At 50.8% G+C, this 14,284-nt stretch overlaps 1 protein-coding gene across 1 annotated transcript in view; it reads left to right on the top strand.

Annotated features, from left to right (window-relative positions):
* The window catches only part of TRPC5 (transient receptor potential cation channel subfamily C member 5), a 75,894-nt gene that overhangs the window by 26,180 nt on the left and 35,430 nt on the right, over nt 1-14,284 (top strand). The window contains exons 3-4 of the mRNA XM_027835528.1: nt 9,952-10,288; nt 11,332-11,471. Of these exons, the coding sequence (XP_027691329.1) occupies nt 9,952-10,288; nt 11,332-11,471 (477 nt within the window). The remainder of the gene's footprint in view (nt 1-9,951; nt 10,289-11,331; nt 11,472-14,284) is intronic.

Raw genomic sequence — 14,284 nt, 5'->3', positions numbered from 1 at the left:
AAGTCAAAGTGGATTTATCCAGTCAGACTCGAGCTTAACCCCCATCTCCTATAAACACTGCCTTTCAGTGGAGTTGAATCGTACAGGAATGGCACAATATACAGAGTAGCCAGGTGACGCTAGAGTGCACAGAGGCCAGGCCTGGAGTCAGGAAGACCTGAGGTCAACTCCAGCCCCAAATACTCACTAGCTGTGTGACCCTGGACAAGTCACTTCACCTTGTTTGCCTCAGTTTCCTCATCTGTAAAATGAGCTGGAGAAGGAAATGGCAAACCGCTCCGGCACCTTTCCCAAGAAAACCCCAAATGGGGTTGAACAATAACATAACGTAATATCCTTAAATTGTGATCTTACAGAAGGAATAAAATCCCATAAATAGTCAACATGGTTTAGGAGCTTGTAAATACTTTTCAGCTCAAACCTTTTTGGTCTGAAGAAGGTAGGCCAAAAACAACACAGTTCAGGTACTCAGATTCAAACCTCCCAAACACCTGTGTTAAGCAGAGAGGGAGAGCGGTTGGCCACTTGGCGAGGCCATCCATTTGTGTGCTGGAGGATGTCCCTCACCACTCTAATGCCAGCTAGTACAAGGAGCATGAGGGGAGGGGTCATCTCTGCTCTCCTACACTCCATTAAGTCTAGTGGTGACCACAGTCTGTCCCCTTGGAGACACTTTCAGGATCTAGCCCACACTTTCTCACTTCTCCATGAGGGGCTTGTGGCCTGCTTCATCATAGCAAGGCAAACTTGGAACCCGAGTGTCCCCCTGCACGTTCCTGAGGAAGAACCGTGTTTCTTGGGTCCTCCAATGAGATGTGATGCTTTGTGGCTCCCCTGTCCATCTACTACACGAACTCGTGGCCTATTCCAGGCACCAGCGGATCAGCATATGGAACCAGGTACTGGACTGGGAGCCCCCAAAACTTGTGTCCAAAACCCTTCTCAGTCACCTGCCAGGGCAGGTAAATCACTTAACCTCTCTGTGACTCAATGTCCTCATATTTCAAATAGATACTAAGAGCAGCTGCAGTGAGGAGACCCAGAAATACAGTTGAGGAGAATGCTAGTCTTTGAGTCAGGGGAAGTGAGTTTGAATCCTGGCTCTGCCACCTGGGTGACCTTGGGCATTACTTCAATTCCCCAAGCTTCTGTTTCCTCCTCTGTAAAACAAAGGATTGGATTATGTGGCCTCGAGCTCCCTCCCAGCTCCAAGCTCTGAGCCTCTGAACCTCCCACGGATGCTGTGGACATCAGCAGGGAGCGTTTTGTCAACCTTAAAGGCCTAGGCTCTGAATCCTCTTCCCTCTGGTGTTGAGAAGGGGCAGACATCACACCTAGTGACTCAGGCTTGCACATGAGCCCCTGCCAGGCCATCCAGCAAAATTATCCGTCTCTCCCTGGGTAAGAAGCAGTGCTATGTGGGCACAGAAGCCTGGGGGAGGAGCACAGGAGAGCTCAGCTCTAGGTTCCCCAATGGGGCCAAGAGGGCTAGGGCTCTGCCTCATAGCCTGAGTGGGCTGGAGTCCTGTGCTGAAAACTGCCAACATAGCAAACTCTGCTCCTTGGGGGGAGCTCTGTTTGAATGGTGCCTCTCTCCAGGCTTCCTGAGGAGCCCAGAACAGATCTCTGTGCAGACAGGAAAGGAGCTGTGATGATCGCTAATGTTTCCAGAGCCCTCAAAGGCAATTGAATCCCAATAATACCATGGGGCCAGTAAGAGGACATTCATTTTGCAAAGGAGAAAACGGAGGCTCAGAAAAATTAACTGGCTTGCCCAAGGTTACACTGCTCTCAAGTGCTGGCTGCTCCCGGTCTACACTGAATGGAGCACAGAGGTCACCTCCAAGGCAAACCTTCTGACAACATCTTTGCCAAGGGGTCATGCTGCTTCTGCCTGCAGCTCTTCACTGTGGGGGACCATCCCAAAGTGAAACGGGCCACTCCATGCTTGGCTTCACGAGTAGGATGGCTTCTGGCCTCTGGGCGGAGCACAACCACGTGAGTCCCTCTGGCATGTGATGGTGCTCCAGGCACTTAAAGACACCACACACACACACACACACACACACACACACACACACACACGCACACCCTCGAGCTCTTCCTATGGCTTTTCAAGGCTGGACATCCCCAGTTCTTTCTCCCAGTCTACATAGAATAACACCAGCTCAAGGCCTTTCACTACCTTCTTTGTACTCCTTTAGACATGCTCCAGTTTACTTGGCTCCTTCCCAAAACATGGCACCCAGATGTGATCCAGTGATGGCCCCCCATGGGGTGACTGTCTCCTTAGACCAGGCCACTAGGCCTCTCAGTGCAGCCCAAGATCCCACTGGCTTTCTGGAGTGTCATATCTTAGTGGTAACTAATCTAAAGATTACGGTACACTAAAACCCCAGGATCTTTTTCAGACAAACTGCTACCTAACTATGCCTTCTCTACTTCCCAGCATTCCTTTCACTACCCCATATGGCTTCCCCATTCTGATTTACTGGATCTGTGATTTCATCAACATGAGAACTCCTGGTATGGAAACTCCTTTCACTGATGCAGATTAGCACCCCGTCTATTACTTAAAGTGTCTTGGTGTCCAGGGCCCTACAAAGTTAAATGATTTGCTCGTGGTCACAGAACTAATATGTGTTAGAAGCAGGACTTCCAAGTATAAGATGGCCAACCCCATTCTGCGTCTTACCTGCCGGATTAATAAGCGTTACTGGATGATAAGGCTCTCAAGCCTGACCCCACCCTGCTTCTACAACCTTAGCTCCCACTACTCCCCTGCACAGGCCTTGGACTTACCCATCTCTGCTGCCCCCATTCCCTAGATAGCACTTCTGCCCTAGAAGATTCTCCCTCTTTCCCCCTTTTGTGACTCTAAATCCTCTTTGTGTAACAGTGGAAAGACCTCTGGCTTTGGAGTCCAAGGCCCTGGCCTTGGTTTCTACCTTTGCCATTTATGAGCTGAATGCCCCTGGGTGATTCAGCCTCTCCAGGCTCTTCAAATGAGAGATTTAGACTAGACAGCCCCCGACAGCCCTTACAATTCTGATGTCTCTGATCCTGATTCCCATCCTTCAAGGAAGCTTGGCACGCCAACCCTCCATGGCAACTGGATCCTACCTTGAGTGTTCCCTTCTGGAAACGTCCACCCTCCCCTGGCACATCCATTGCCTGAGGTGGTCAGCTCAGGGCTTCACTTGCAGCAGGGGTGGGGGGTGCTCGTCAAGTGGACAGGGAGCTCCCCTCTTGCCCTGGGTGGGGCAGCCAGCTCACTGGGCCCGGCCCCCAGCAGGGTCTCAGGAAACACCTGTGGATTCAAATGGCCTGGGCAGCCTGGTAGGGAGGTGAGATGGACGCCTTCTGTTGGCAGTAAGGCCAGCAGCCTTTCCTCCCAGGCTCATCAGGCACAGAATAACAATCAAAGGCAGCTGCTCATTTAGAACAGGTTGGTGAGGGGCTCAGAGAACATCGCCCTTGCTGGCCTAGAATGAAGTCTGAGCACTGGAGACCTGGCTGCTGAGGAAAAGGGAAAGTGGTATTTTTGGAGGCGTGGGTGGAGGGTAGTTCTTCTCTGTGGGGGCTGTCCATTACCAAACAGCATCCTCAGGGCCCAGGAGGGGGTACCACAAAACAGCATTACTTGTGCCAAAGACCTAGGCAGGGCACAGGGCCCCATGGAGAGCTGAGGCATTGCAGAGGGAAAAGAGAAGGGAGCTGCTGCCGGCAGGTCCTTGGCAGACTTCTGGCCAGAGCAGGCCTTGGCTAAGCGCAGGTAGTGAGGACTGACCCAGGCCTGAGCTGAGCCCCTCAGGGAAACCCCCTCTGTTCCCCCTTCCCAGACCCCATCCTGTGGCCCTCCCCCCACTGGCCTGCCCTCCCTCTTCTCTCTTCACCTAGCCTCAAGTGGAGGCATTTCTTGCCTCCAGACTTCTGAGGTTTGCTAACTAATTAGTTCCCTGACTAATCCCGAGCAACTTAAGGCCTGCTGAGGAGTAAATGTGCCATTTCGTCCCCCACGCCCACCCCCATCCCTGAGGTAACAGCATTCGTTTTTCAACACTAACAACCCCAAGGAATGAGGAAAAATCCAGGCCCCCTAGCAGGGCCAGCTAGGGGGAGATTTGTGACCCACAAGCCTTTGGCCAAACCCTAGACTCTGTGAGCTGGAAGGGAGGTCCGAGGCAGGTTCCTCCTGGCCACAGATCCCCATGGATTTCCCAGGACATTTCCTAGCCCGTGTTTCATGGTCCCCTTCTAGAAGGAGGGACCCACCAGCTCCTGAGGCAGCTCGTTCTGCTTGGGGACGCCTGCCACCAGGACAAAATCAACTCCTCTGCCATTGTTTCTAGTTCACCTGAAAAAGTCAAATTCTTCTTTCAGGTGATGGCCCTTGAAGTACTCGGGAGCAGAGACTCAGAGCCAAATGCTATGTGCCAGGCACTGTGCTGGGCACCGAGGATACAGAGGCAAAGCAAAACCAGTGACTCCCCTCGAGGAGCTTACATTCTACTGGGGATACAATATGCACATAAATAGGTGTACACAAGCCACATTCCGAGTGGATCCGAGAAATCTTCGAGGGGATGGCACTAGTAACTGGGTGCAGGAAGTTGGAGGTTCTAATAGGCAAAAGTAAGGAAGAAGAACATTCCAGGGATGGGGGATAATTCAAAGACACAGAGACAGGAATACCGAGTCCAGGCCAATATGGGCAGATGGCAGGCTTCATGAAGGTGGAGGAGGTTGGGGGGGGTGATGTGTAAGAAGAGTGAAAAGGTAAGAAGGAGCTGGGTTCTAAAGATGTTTATATGCCATCAGGGAACCAACTGGAGTTGAGTAAATGGGGTGGAGGTTATGTGGTCAGACCTGTGCTTTATAAAAATCACTTCGGCAACTGATCAGACAATGGATTGGAACGGGATGAGACTGGAGTCAGGGAGACCAGTTAGGAGGCCATTACAATAGTCCAGGAGAGAGGCGATTTGAGGGCCTACATTAGGATGGTAGAAGAGAAGAGCGGATGGAGGTGGGTGAGAAATGTTGTGGAAAAAGAAACAAGATTTGGTTATTTCACCTTAGCCCCTGAAAAACAGAACTCGGAACTTCTGAGCAACCACCAAGGGGTAGTAGAGTCACCCATTGCCAAAGTGGCAGATTTTGGCTCCATGTCAGAAAAGCCTTCCTAGCAATCATAAGTGCCCCAAGTAGAGTAGGCTGCCCTGGGAGATGGTAGGACACCCTTCACTCAAGGTCATCGAGAAAAGAGTGTTTCAGGGTGCTGCAGAAAGGATTTAGGGGCAGGAACAGGTTGACTGAGCTGCCTCGAAGGTTGCCCTCCAGGCTTGTCATGTCTTCTCCTGCCCAGATCTGTGCCCCTCATTTTAGGTTATCTATCCTTTGGTCTACTCCACTTGCCTCTTTTTAAGGTGGGGCCATGCTTCCTACTCCCAGTAGAAGTGGCCTAGTTGCTTTGGAGCCCAGAGACCAGCTGTTCGTCTTCACATCCCTTCCTACATTCCCTTTCCTTCAAGGCCACAGCTGTACCGACTCAAGGAAGATTTACGATCTGGTCCTATTCATGTGTCTCTAGTCCTGGTTTCCTATTTTCAGAGGCCCTCTTCCCACCCTGTCCTCACCCCTTCACACATACATGCACCCTGTGTCACTCTCCCATATGATCCCATGCATTCCCATGGATGCAAGATGTTTGTACTCAGGGGGCCCCAGAAATAGCTGTGGCATACATACAGATGAAGTGGAAAGAGACCACACCCATCAATATCATTGGCTGGCCTGCTGTTGATTGACAGTTCAATCGTCCAGTGTCAGGAAGCACAGGAACCCTGGAAGGAGCTGGGTATGGCTTTCTCCCTCTCCCCACCCCCAGCCAGCTGTTTCAACTTCAGAAGAAGGGCTCAGGCTGCAGTCTGGCATGCCCAGTGGGGCAACTGCTCTGGCAGGCCCCTAGATACCCCTGCATTGTTAGGCTGCAGCTTATGGGGCTTCCTCACCATGGAGCTCTTCCCTGCAGTAAACAGCTCTGCTTACATGTGCTAGAGCGCATGCACGTGGGCACACACACACACACACACACACACACACACTTCTAAGTATAGGAATATGGGCTTTGGGAAACAAGAGGCAGCCCCGGTCTGTTGGTGCTCACTCCCTGGGGGAGACTCTGGAAGAACCACGTTACTATGTCTCCGCTCTTTGAGGAACCCTGACCTGCTGCCTGCTGGGGCCTGGGTGATCATCTGATCTCGTTTCTGTAACTTCTGCTTCTGAGGCATTATTGAGATCAGCTGTGGACTAATAACAGCTCCTGAGTGTAGGAGACACATCTCGGGAGCTGTCTGCCCCTCCTGGCTCTGGTGTTCATTTTACTGCCCATTTATCCTGGTCCTGGCCAAGTCCCTGGGGCCGATATGTAAACTGGCAGCATCCATCTTTTCTTGCCTTGCTCCTGGTTGGGCAGTAGATTGGGATTCTGACAGGGCTGGGGGAAGGGGGAAGAAGGTTGATATCTTTGCTGTTTCTCCTGCCAGACTGTGCTAGACTGTGAACAAACACATGGATGGGGAAGGCATGGTCAGGCAGCAGTTTATCTGAAAAAGTCCTGGGGGTACTGATGGACCACAAGCTTAAGGAGGTTATAATCCCTCTGTACTTTGGGTGCATGCACTGGTTAGACCACATCCGGCAGATTGTGTTCAGGTCTGGGTGCCATGATTTGAGGACATTGACAAGTTGGAGGGTGACCAGAGGAAGACGACCAGAATACTAAAGGGCCTTGTGCTCGTGCCATATGAGGATCTTTTGAGGGAACTGTGAATGTTTACCCAGAAGAAGAGAAGGTTTGTTGGTTTTTTCTTTATTTGTTTTTAGCTTTTGAAGAACTGGCATGTGGAACAGGGATTAACCTGATTCTGTTGGGCCCTAGAGAGCAGAACCTGGAGCAGTGAGGGGGGCCATGTTCACTTTGATGTTGGGAAAACTCAACAATTCCATTGTCCCCAAGTGGCCCAGGCTGTCCTGGCAGAAGAGTGGGGGAGGTGCCCTTGTTGGGAACATTGGCCAAGGGAGTCTGGTCAGCTTCACCTTAGATTAGGTGGCTGCTGGGCTGCCTTCCAGCATGGAGATGCCGTGGCTCTGTAACATCACTTCTGAGCTCACAAACGTTGTTATCTTGGCTACCAGGCAGCGATCCAAATGACCTTTATTCATAAGCTCAAGGCACCTTCATTATAGCAGAATGCTCACAGTCTAGCACTGCTTCTGGCAGGAGAAACAGCAAAGATATCAACCTTCTTCCCCCTTCCCCCAGCCCTGTCAGAATCCCAATCTACTGCCAAACCAGGAGCAAGGCAAGAAAAGATGGATGCTGCCAGTTTAAATATCAGCCCCAGGGACTTGGCCAGGACCAAGATAAATGGACAGTAAAATGAATACCAGAGTCCGGAGGGGCAGACAGCTCCTAAGATGTCTCCCACATTCAGATGGAAGGGGAGGGAGAAGGAGAGGGAGAGAGAGATAAAGAGAAATAATTTACCATGTACCTGGCACCATGCCAAGTGCTTTACACTTCTTATCACATTTGATCCTCAAAACAACCCTGCAAGATAGGTACTGTTATTATCCTCATTTTACAGTTGAGTGACTTGCCCATGGTCACACAATTGGTATGTGTCTGAGGCTAAATTTGAACTCGCATCTTCCTGACCCCAGGCCCAGTCCTCTATCCACTGTGCCATCCAACTGTTTCAAGATGGGGCAGAGCCAAGATGGCAGAGTAAAAGCAGTGACTTGCTTGAGCTCTCCCCCAAACCCCTCCAAATACGTCTAAAAAAAATGGCTCCAACAAATTCTAAAGCAAACTGCTTCAAGAGTTAGTGGCTTTCAGGACTCAATCTGGTGGGGAAAGTTAGTAGCCACGCTAGAGGACAGGAATGGTCATTTATCTCAGAGGGAAGTAGGGATATAATAAGCCTGTGTTTCTTAGCCTGAGGTCAGAGCTTTAAAGTTGAAAGGAACTGAAAAACAATTTAGTCAATCCTCTCATTTTACATAGAGGAAAACCGAGGACCAGAGAGTGGAAAGGACTTGTCCAAGGTCACAGAGCAAATTAGTGCCAAAGCTGGGACTAAAACCCAGGCCTTCTGTTGCTAGATCCAGTGGCCTTGCTAGCAAATTGGGCAAATTCCCCATTTTTTCCATCTCAGTGAGGCTTGGATGGGTATGTAGCTAGATTCCTTCAAGATCTGATTCTTTACCAAGATGAGAGGAGGGGGAATGTGGGCTGACTGTGTGCTGGGATGATGTGAAGAGATGGAGGGGGCAGAGAGAAAGCCACGGGGGTGGAGTGGGGAGAACAAGATACAGACATTTTTAGGACCACGGACAGCAGCAATGGAATTCCCTTATCCTCCTAGAACCATTCTCTTGAAAGTAACTGAAAGAAAAGGTTGGTTCACTTCGGCTTAGTTGTTGGGCAGAGGAGGACAGTTTTCTGGGCTTAAAACTAAGAAGAGTGATTGTTTCGACTGTCTGGTGGCTGGCCGGGAGCTAATGTGCGTGGGAAGCAGGATGTAGGCACGATCGCAGTTCAATGGTAGACATTGCAGTTTCCAATTGAGCCACTTGCTAAGAAGTAGCGGCTGGAGGATCCCCCGTGAAGTCAATGAGTCTTTAATTATTAATCACTGACATTTTGTAGACTGCCTTTAAATCAAATCTCGCTGCGTCTCCTATAGGCTATTAAAATTTTGGCCCCAAACATTTTCCACCCCTCTTTGTCATTTGTCTAGACTAGGGAAGCTGTGCAATAGAAGGCAGACTGCAAGGGAGCTGAATTCAGTGACTTCTGCCCAAAGAGCTTTCCAAATCCCACTGGAAACCAAGGGAGGAGCTGACTAGAGGGCAAGCCACCAGCACTGGCCTGTTCCTGCCCTGGAGTGTGCTTTTTCTCAGCGTGTGTCTTTTGGAGGGCAGTCTTGCTACCCAGGAGCTGGTTGGTGTCCACAAGGAATGTCTGGGGAATGACTTAGGAGGAATGACCACAGAGGAGAAAATGAGAACCTCTCACTTTTCCCTCCCAGTCAGTCTCCTGTATGGGCTGTGTCCCTGTTTATCAGGCCCCTGCAGCCTCTGACTGCCAGGATCCCACCTGAGAAAGTTGAGAAGCACTCTGATAGCGATGGCAAGGATTGGAGACTTCACTGACCCCGAAACAGTGGTTGTGGCCCAGCCCTTTGTTTCACATGGAGACTTGAGTCTTCCAACAGCTTCTAATAGAGCCCAATCAACAAGACTCTGCCCAAGGACAAGGGGAAGGGCCCACAGCAGAGGACGCTGAGCTAACCAGAGAGGAAGATGACTGAAATGACTCTTCCTCCTGTCACAACAGTCATCAGATTGGCAAGATGAGGGCTAGTCTAGGGAAGCCTCAGGTAGCTCAGGTTTTGGTCAGCCTTACTGTATGCAATGGCAAAGGAAAAACAGGGAGCAGGGCCCTCCTTGGGTCACTGGCAACAGCATCTGCCTTCCCAGCCCACAGTTCACTCACCCTGCCTTTTATCTTATGGGCACATATCCCCAAATGAAGGCAAGACTGGGCCCAGGTCCTACAGAACCGGCTTCCGTTCCACTCCTCCGTTCTCATGCTACAGTGAACAGTCAGGAAAAATGCCAAGGCACAAATTTGAACATGGTGCTTTTTTATTGTTGTGGTGGTGGTGGTGGTGGTGGTGGTGGTGGTGGTGGCGGTTAATAGAAACAGAATTACTTGTGGAGAAAACTCAATCCTCCAGCTGGGCCTACAAAGCCATTCTTGATGCAAAGCAGGCCCAGAAGTCCTAGATGCACAACCCTAGTCTGGAGATGACTGGGGTGGGGGAGGGGAGCCCCCATGGTGTCCTTGACACCTAACTCTGCCTCTTCTCTTTTCAGTTTGTTGCTCAGCCAAACTGTCAGCAGCTGCTGGCCACACTGTGGTATGATGGCTTCCCAGGCTGGCGACGTAGACACTGGGGAGTCAAGATGTTGACCTGCATCACCATTGGCCTTCTGTTCCCCATGCTGTCTATAGCCTACTTGGTCGCCCCCAGGAGCAACCTTGGGCTCTTCATCAAAAAACCGTTTATCAAGTTCATCTGCCACACGGCCTCCTACCTGACCTTCCTCTTCATGCTGCTCCTGGCGTCCCAGCACATAGTCAGGACAGACCTGCATGTGCAGGGGCCGCCGCCCACTGTGGTGGAGTGGATGATACTGCCTTGGGTTCTAGGTAAGTCACTAAGAGATCAGGCTTCCCAACAGCTCATTCCAGCCAAGACCTTCATTGACCTGGGCTCCACATTCCAGCTCCTGGCATAGCCATGCCAGGAACGGAGCTGACAGGCTCCTGCTGACCAAGCTCAGCAGGAAGTTGAAGGAACTGTTTATCCTTAAGAAGAGAAGATTGGGGGCTAGGAGGGGTGAGCGAGGGATGGACGTGCTAGCTGTCCTCGAGTATTCAAACACTTGTTGTATGAAAAGGGGATTGTTCTGGGCTCCGCAAGACAGAAGTAGGAGCATGGCGAGGGGTGAGGGCAAGACTGCAGAGACAGATTTAGGCTGGATGGCAGTCAGAGCTGTCTCAAAGGGCTCAAACCTCCTTTCAGGGATATTGTGGAGGGAATTATGTTCAAGGATAGGTTAGAGTAGATGGCCACTGAGACCCCTTCCAGCTCCGAGATTCTGTGTGTGAAGTTCCGCAAAGGGCCTGCCACCCCACCCCTGCTGAAAGGGGTGATATCACTGTGATCTATGACTGGGCAGTTAAGCTGGAATCCTGGCATTGGTAACTGGGCTGACTTTCAGCAGCTTCATTCACACAGGAGCAAATGACCACAAGTTGTTTAGGAGCCCACCAGAGAGTATGCACCCCCACAAATGGACTCAAGTGCTAATGGTGGGACTTCTGGCATCAGTCAACAGGGAGAGGAGGGCCAGTGGTCTCTTTGCCACCTCAGAAATTCCATTAATTGGGTGACTCCTCTTCCTAGGCTGTCCTGGCCCATCCCCTGCTACTTGCAAGAGAATCCCACCACCCCTAGTGGGACTCGGAGGGTAGTTGTCAATGGGTCTGTTGCCCATGGAGGCTACATGAAGTCCACAGGCTGCCCGTCATCAACTGAATAGAGTTGGTGAGCCTGGTTCTATAGCCCCAAGGGAAATCTCAAACTTTTCACAAATCATCAATTTTGTTTGCCTCTCCTGTCTTCCTCTTGTGAAGATTTTGCTTGGTCTCTGCTTTAGAAATAATACCTTTTCCCACCTTTCCTTCAGGTTTCATTTGGGGAGAAATTAAGGAGATGTGGGATGGCGGCTTCAATGAGTATATCCATGACTGGTGGAACCTGATGGATTTTGCCATGAACTCACTCTATCTGGCAACAATCTCACTGAAAATTGTTGCCTACGTCAAGGTATTTTGGCATCTCTGTCTCTTAAGAAATGTGTCAGGCACGGTGACTTGGAATTCTTCCATGAAGCCTTAGCACTTGGGGGGGGCAAGTTAGGGAGGGGGTGAGTTGGGGAGGGGAGAGGCAGGATCTGGGTCTCAGGGGAAATGTATCAACAGCCTCATAAGCCCCAGCTTTCAGCTCCCCATCAGGGCAATTCAATTCAATTTATGATTTACCTACTATGTGCTCAGCACTGGGGACAGAAAGACAAAACCCAAACACTCCCTGCCTTCCAAGAATTTACATTCTGCTGGGCTGCAGCCAGCTGCTTGGGCAGGGCTTTCCCAGGCAGCAGTGAATGGGCCAAGGAAGTCTGCCATGAATTCCTATATTTGGGTAGCCAATCATGAGGTCATCCGGGGCAGCCACCCACCCACCCTCTCACCGTGCTCCCCACTAGAGCCGCCTCAATTTCTCTAACAACAAATTCTGGGAGCCAGATTCTACAGGATGTAGCCTCAGTCATCTCCTTCCCTTTGGGTGGGCCACATATGATTTGTAAAATGGGGTTAACAATAAGATATTGTCTTTAGGGGCCTTTGTAAACTTTTGATAGCTCTGTGTCAGGTGGTAGTGGTGGTGGCGATACCACCATCACCTTCTGTAAGGGGAATACTGGCCAGCATTTGATTGTTCCACAGCACAGATGGCATCGATGACAGAGGCAGAAAGAGCTGGGTTCAAATCCCACCTCTAACACCTAAGAGTTGAGTGACCCTGAATAAGTCGCATCGCCTCTTGAGGTCTCTAATCCAGTCCAATAAGCACTTGAGAAACCCCTTTCACAGGCTTGTTAGGAGGTTTCCTCTGAGATCCCACCCAACTCAATAATCCTGGGCAAATGCCAGTCCTTATTGCCCCAAGTCAGTAGTAGGCAACACCGTAGTGCACCCACTCATGGATGAAGAAATCCCTCAAAGCAAGAAACATGGCTGCCAACTGACAAATACTTTTGCCTTAGGAGGGACTTTCCCAGAAGCCCCAGGGTGAACTGAAGTAAAGGATCAAGTGACCTCACACCCAGAATTTTGATCTTCCAGGGGTGACGCATGACCTCACTGGACTCAGAGAACCTCCCTTAACAAATTCCCTGGAAGCCAGGACAGAAGAGCCTCTGATTCCCTCCCTACTGGGACAGTTTAGCTTCCTCTCCATCCCCCCAGAGCAGTGGCCTATTCCTATGTTTCCTTCTGGGGTAGTCACCAAGAGCCCTCCTCATCCCCCTCAGCCATCTCCATCCCCTAAGTCCCCTCCCCTCCCCCCAAGCCCTCCTCCTACCCCCAGAGCCATCTCCATTCCCTAAGTCCTTTCTCCTCTCCCCGTAGAGCCATCCCAATCCCGCCATACGTACATCCTTGCATTTCTCCCATACTCTGCTGACTATTGAGATTCCTGTCCCTTTTCTAGCCAGAGCTTGCTCTTTCTACCTGGCTGCCTCCTGCTCTTTGCATATCATTTGTAGGGAACGAAAGATTCAATGTCACCAAAGAATGTGGCTGAATATGAATGAAAGTCAGGGTACAAAGCTCCAGTGGCCCACCCTAGTTACAGCTCTGGATACACACACTCACAAGATTTGCCAAAGGTTTGTCACTTAAGCCCTTTATTTTCCTCTCTGAGTGGCTCACACAGCCAGAGCTGCCAGCAGGCAGACAGGAAGACATTCCCTTATGCCCCCAGCCTTGATGTGCTTTCGTGTTTGCAGCATAGACCTAGAAAGATGATTGGAAGATCTGGCAGGCTGAGTTACCTGGCTCTCAGTACTTCTCCATCCTGACACAGAACGCATTTCAGTGTGAGGCCAGTTGTGTGGAGGTCAGTGAGCTAAGAAGGAGGCAGGGCAGAGGCATTGAGTCTCAGGAGGTCACAGAATCCAAGAATTTCAGAGTCAGTTTGCAGGGCAGCTCATTGCACTTTGGACAAGTCTCCTTGGCAAACTTTTCCTGCTATTCAGCCTTCAGCCCATTGCTCCTGGCTCTCCCCTCTGGGGTCAATCCCTGTTCCATGTGACAAATTCTTGGAAGTGACTCTCATGTCCTGCCTGAGTCTGGACTGGAGACCAGGCTCTTCCCCACCCTTTTGGCCTCCAATTATCAATGGCCTTCCTGAACAAACTGTGATTCCTACATCTGTCACTTGCTAAGTCTCAGCTTCTATCAAACAGGAGTAATGTTCATAGCACTGCTTGATCCAGCTAAGCACCTGTTGTGTGCTATGATGGACCCTGGAGGTACAAAGGTCAGAAAAAAAACTGGGCCTGCCCTCCCTGAGCCTTTGGGGTACTAAGGGTTGGCACACGAGTGTGTGGCAAATGACTAAACCCTCAAGGAAGTCGCCCCTGTTGCTATTATTCTCGGTTTGGCCTTGAGCAGATTCCTGCCCTCTGGGCTCATGTCCTCCTCTGTAAAGTCAGCATGCTCTCTCTGGCACAGCACACTTGGCCACACTGTCCCAACTCCCAGGCTCTGATCAGAGGGTGAGCATAAAGGCAGCTCCCTCTGTGCTCGGGACCACAAAGCACAGGGGAAGAAGCAGCAGCTGCCCAGATGCAGCTGAGGGAGGGCATCGTGTGTGGTCCATCTTCTGCAACTGGGATGTTTCAGATTTGGGAAGGGCTTAAAGGCAGCACTCACCCCAGAATGCCTCTTTCCATCAAAGTGATCAGCTGGGCCCCAACTTTCTGCAACAGCTTTGTTCTTCCCCTTTGCTGTGTCCCGGACTCCCTTGTCCAGCAGTCTGGTGAAGCCAACAGACGCCTTCTTAGTATCATTTGC

Source organism: Vombatus ursinus, unplaced genomic scaffold, assembly GCF_900497805.2.
Source record: "Vombatus ursinus unplaced genomic scaffold, bare-nosed wombat genome assembly UNPS02004337.1, whole genome shotgun sequence".
In the NCBI taxonomy this organism is placed as follows: Eukaryota; Metazoa; Chordata; class Mammalia; order Diprotodontia; family Vombatidae; genus Vombatus; species Vombatus ursinus.
Note: the sequence above shows the minus strand (reverse complement) of the source record. Positions and strands in the feature narration are given on the sequence as shown.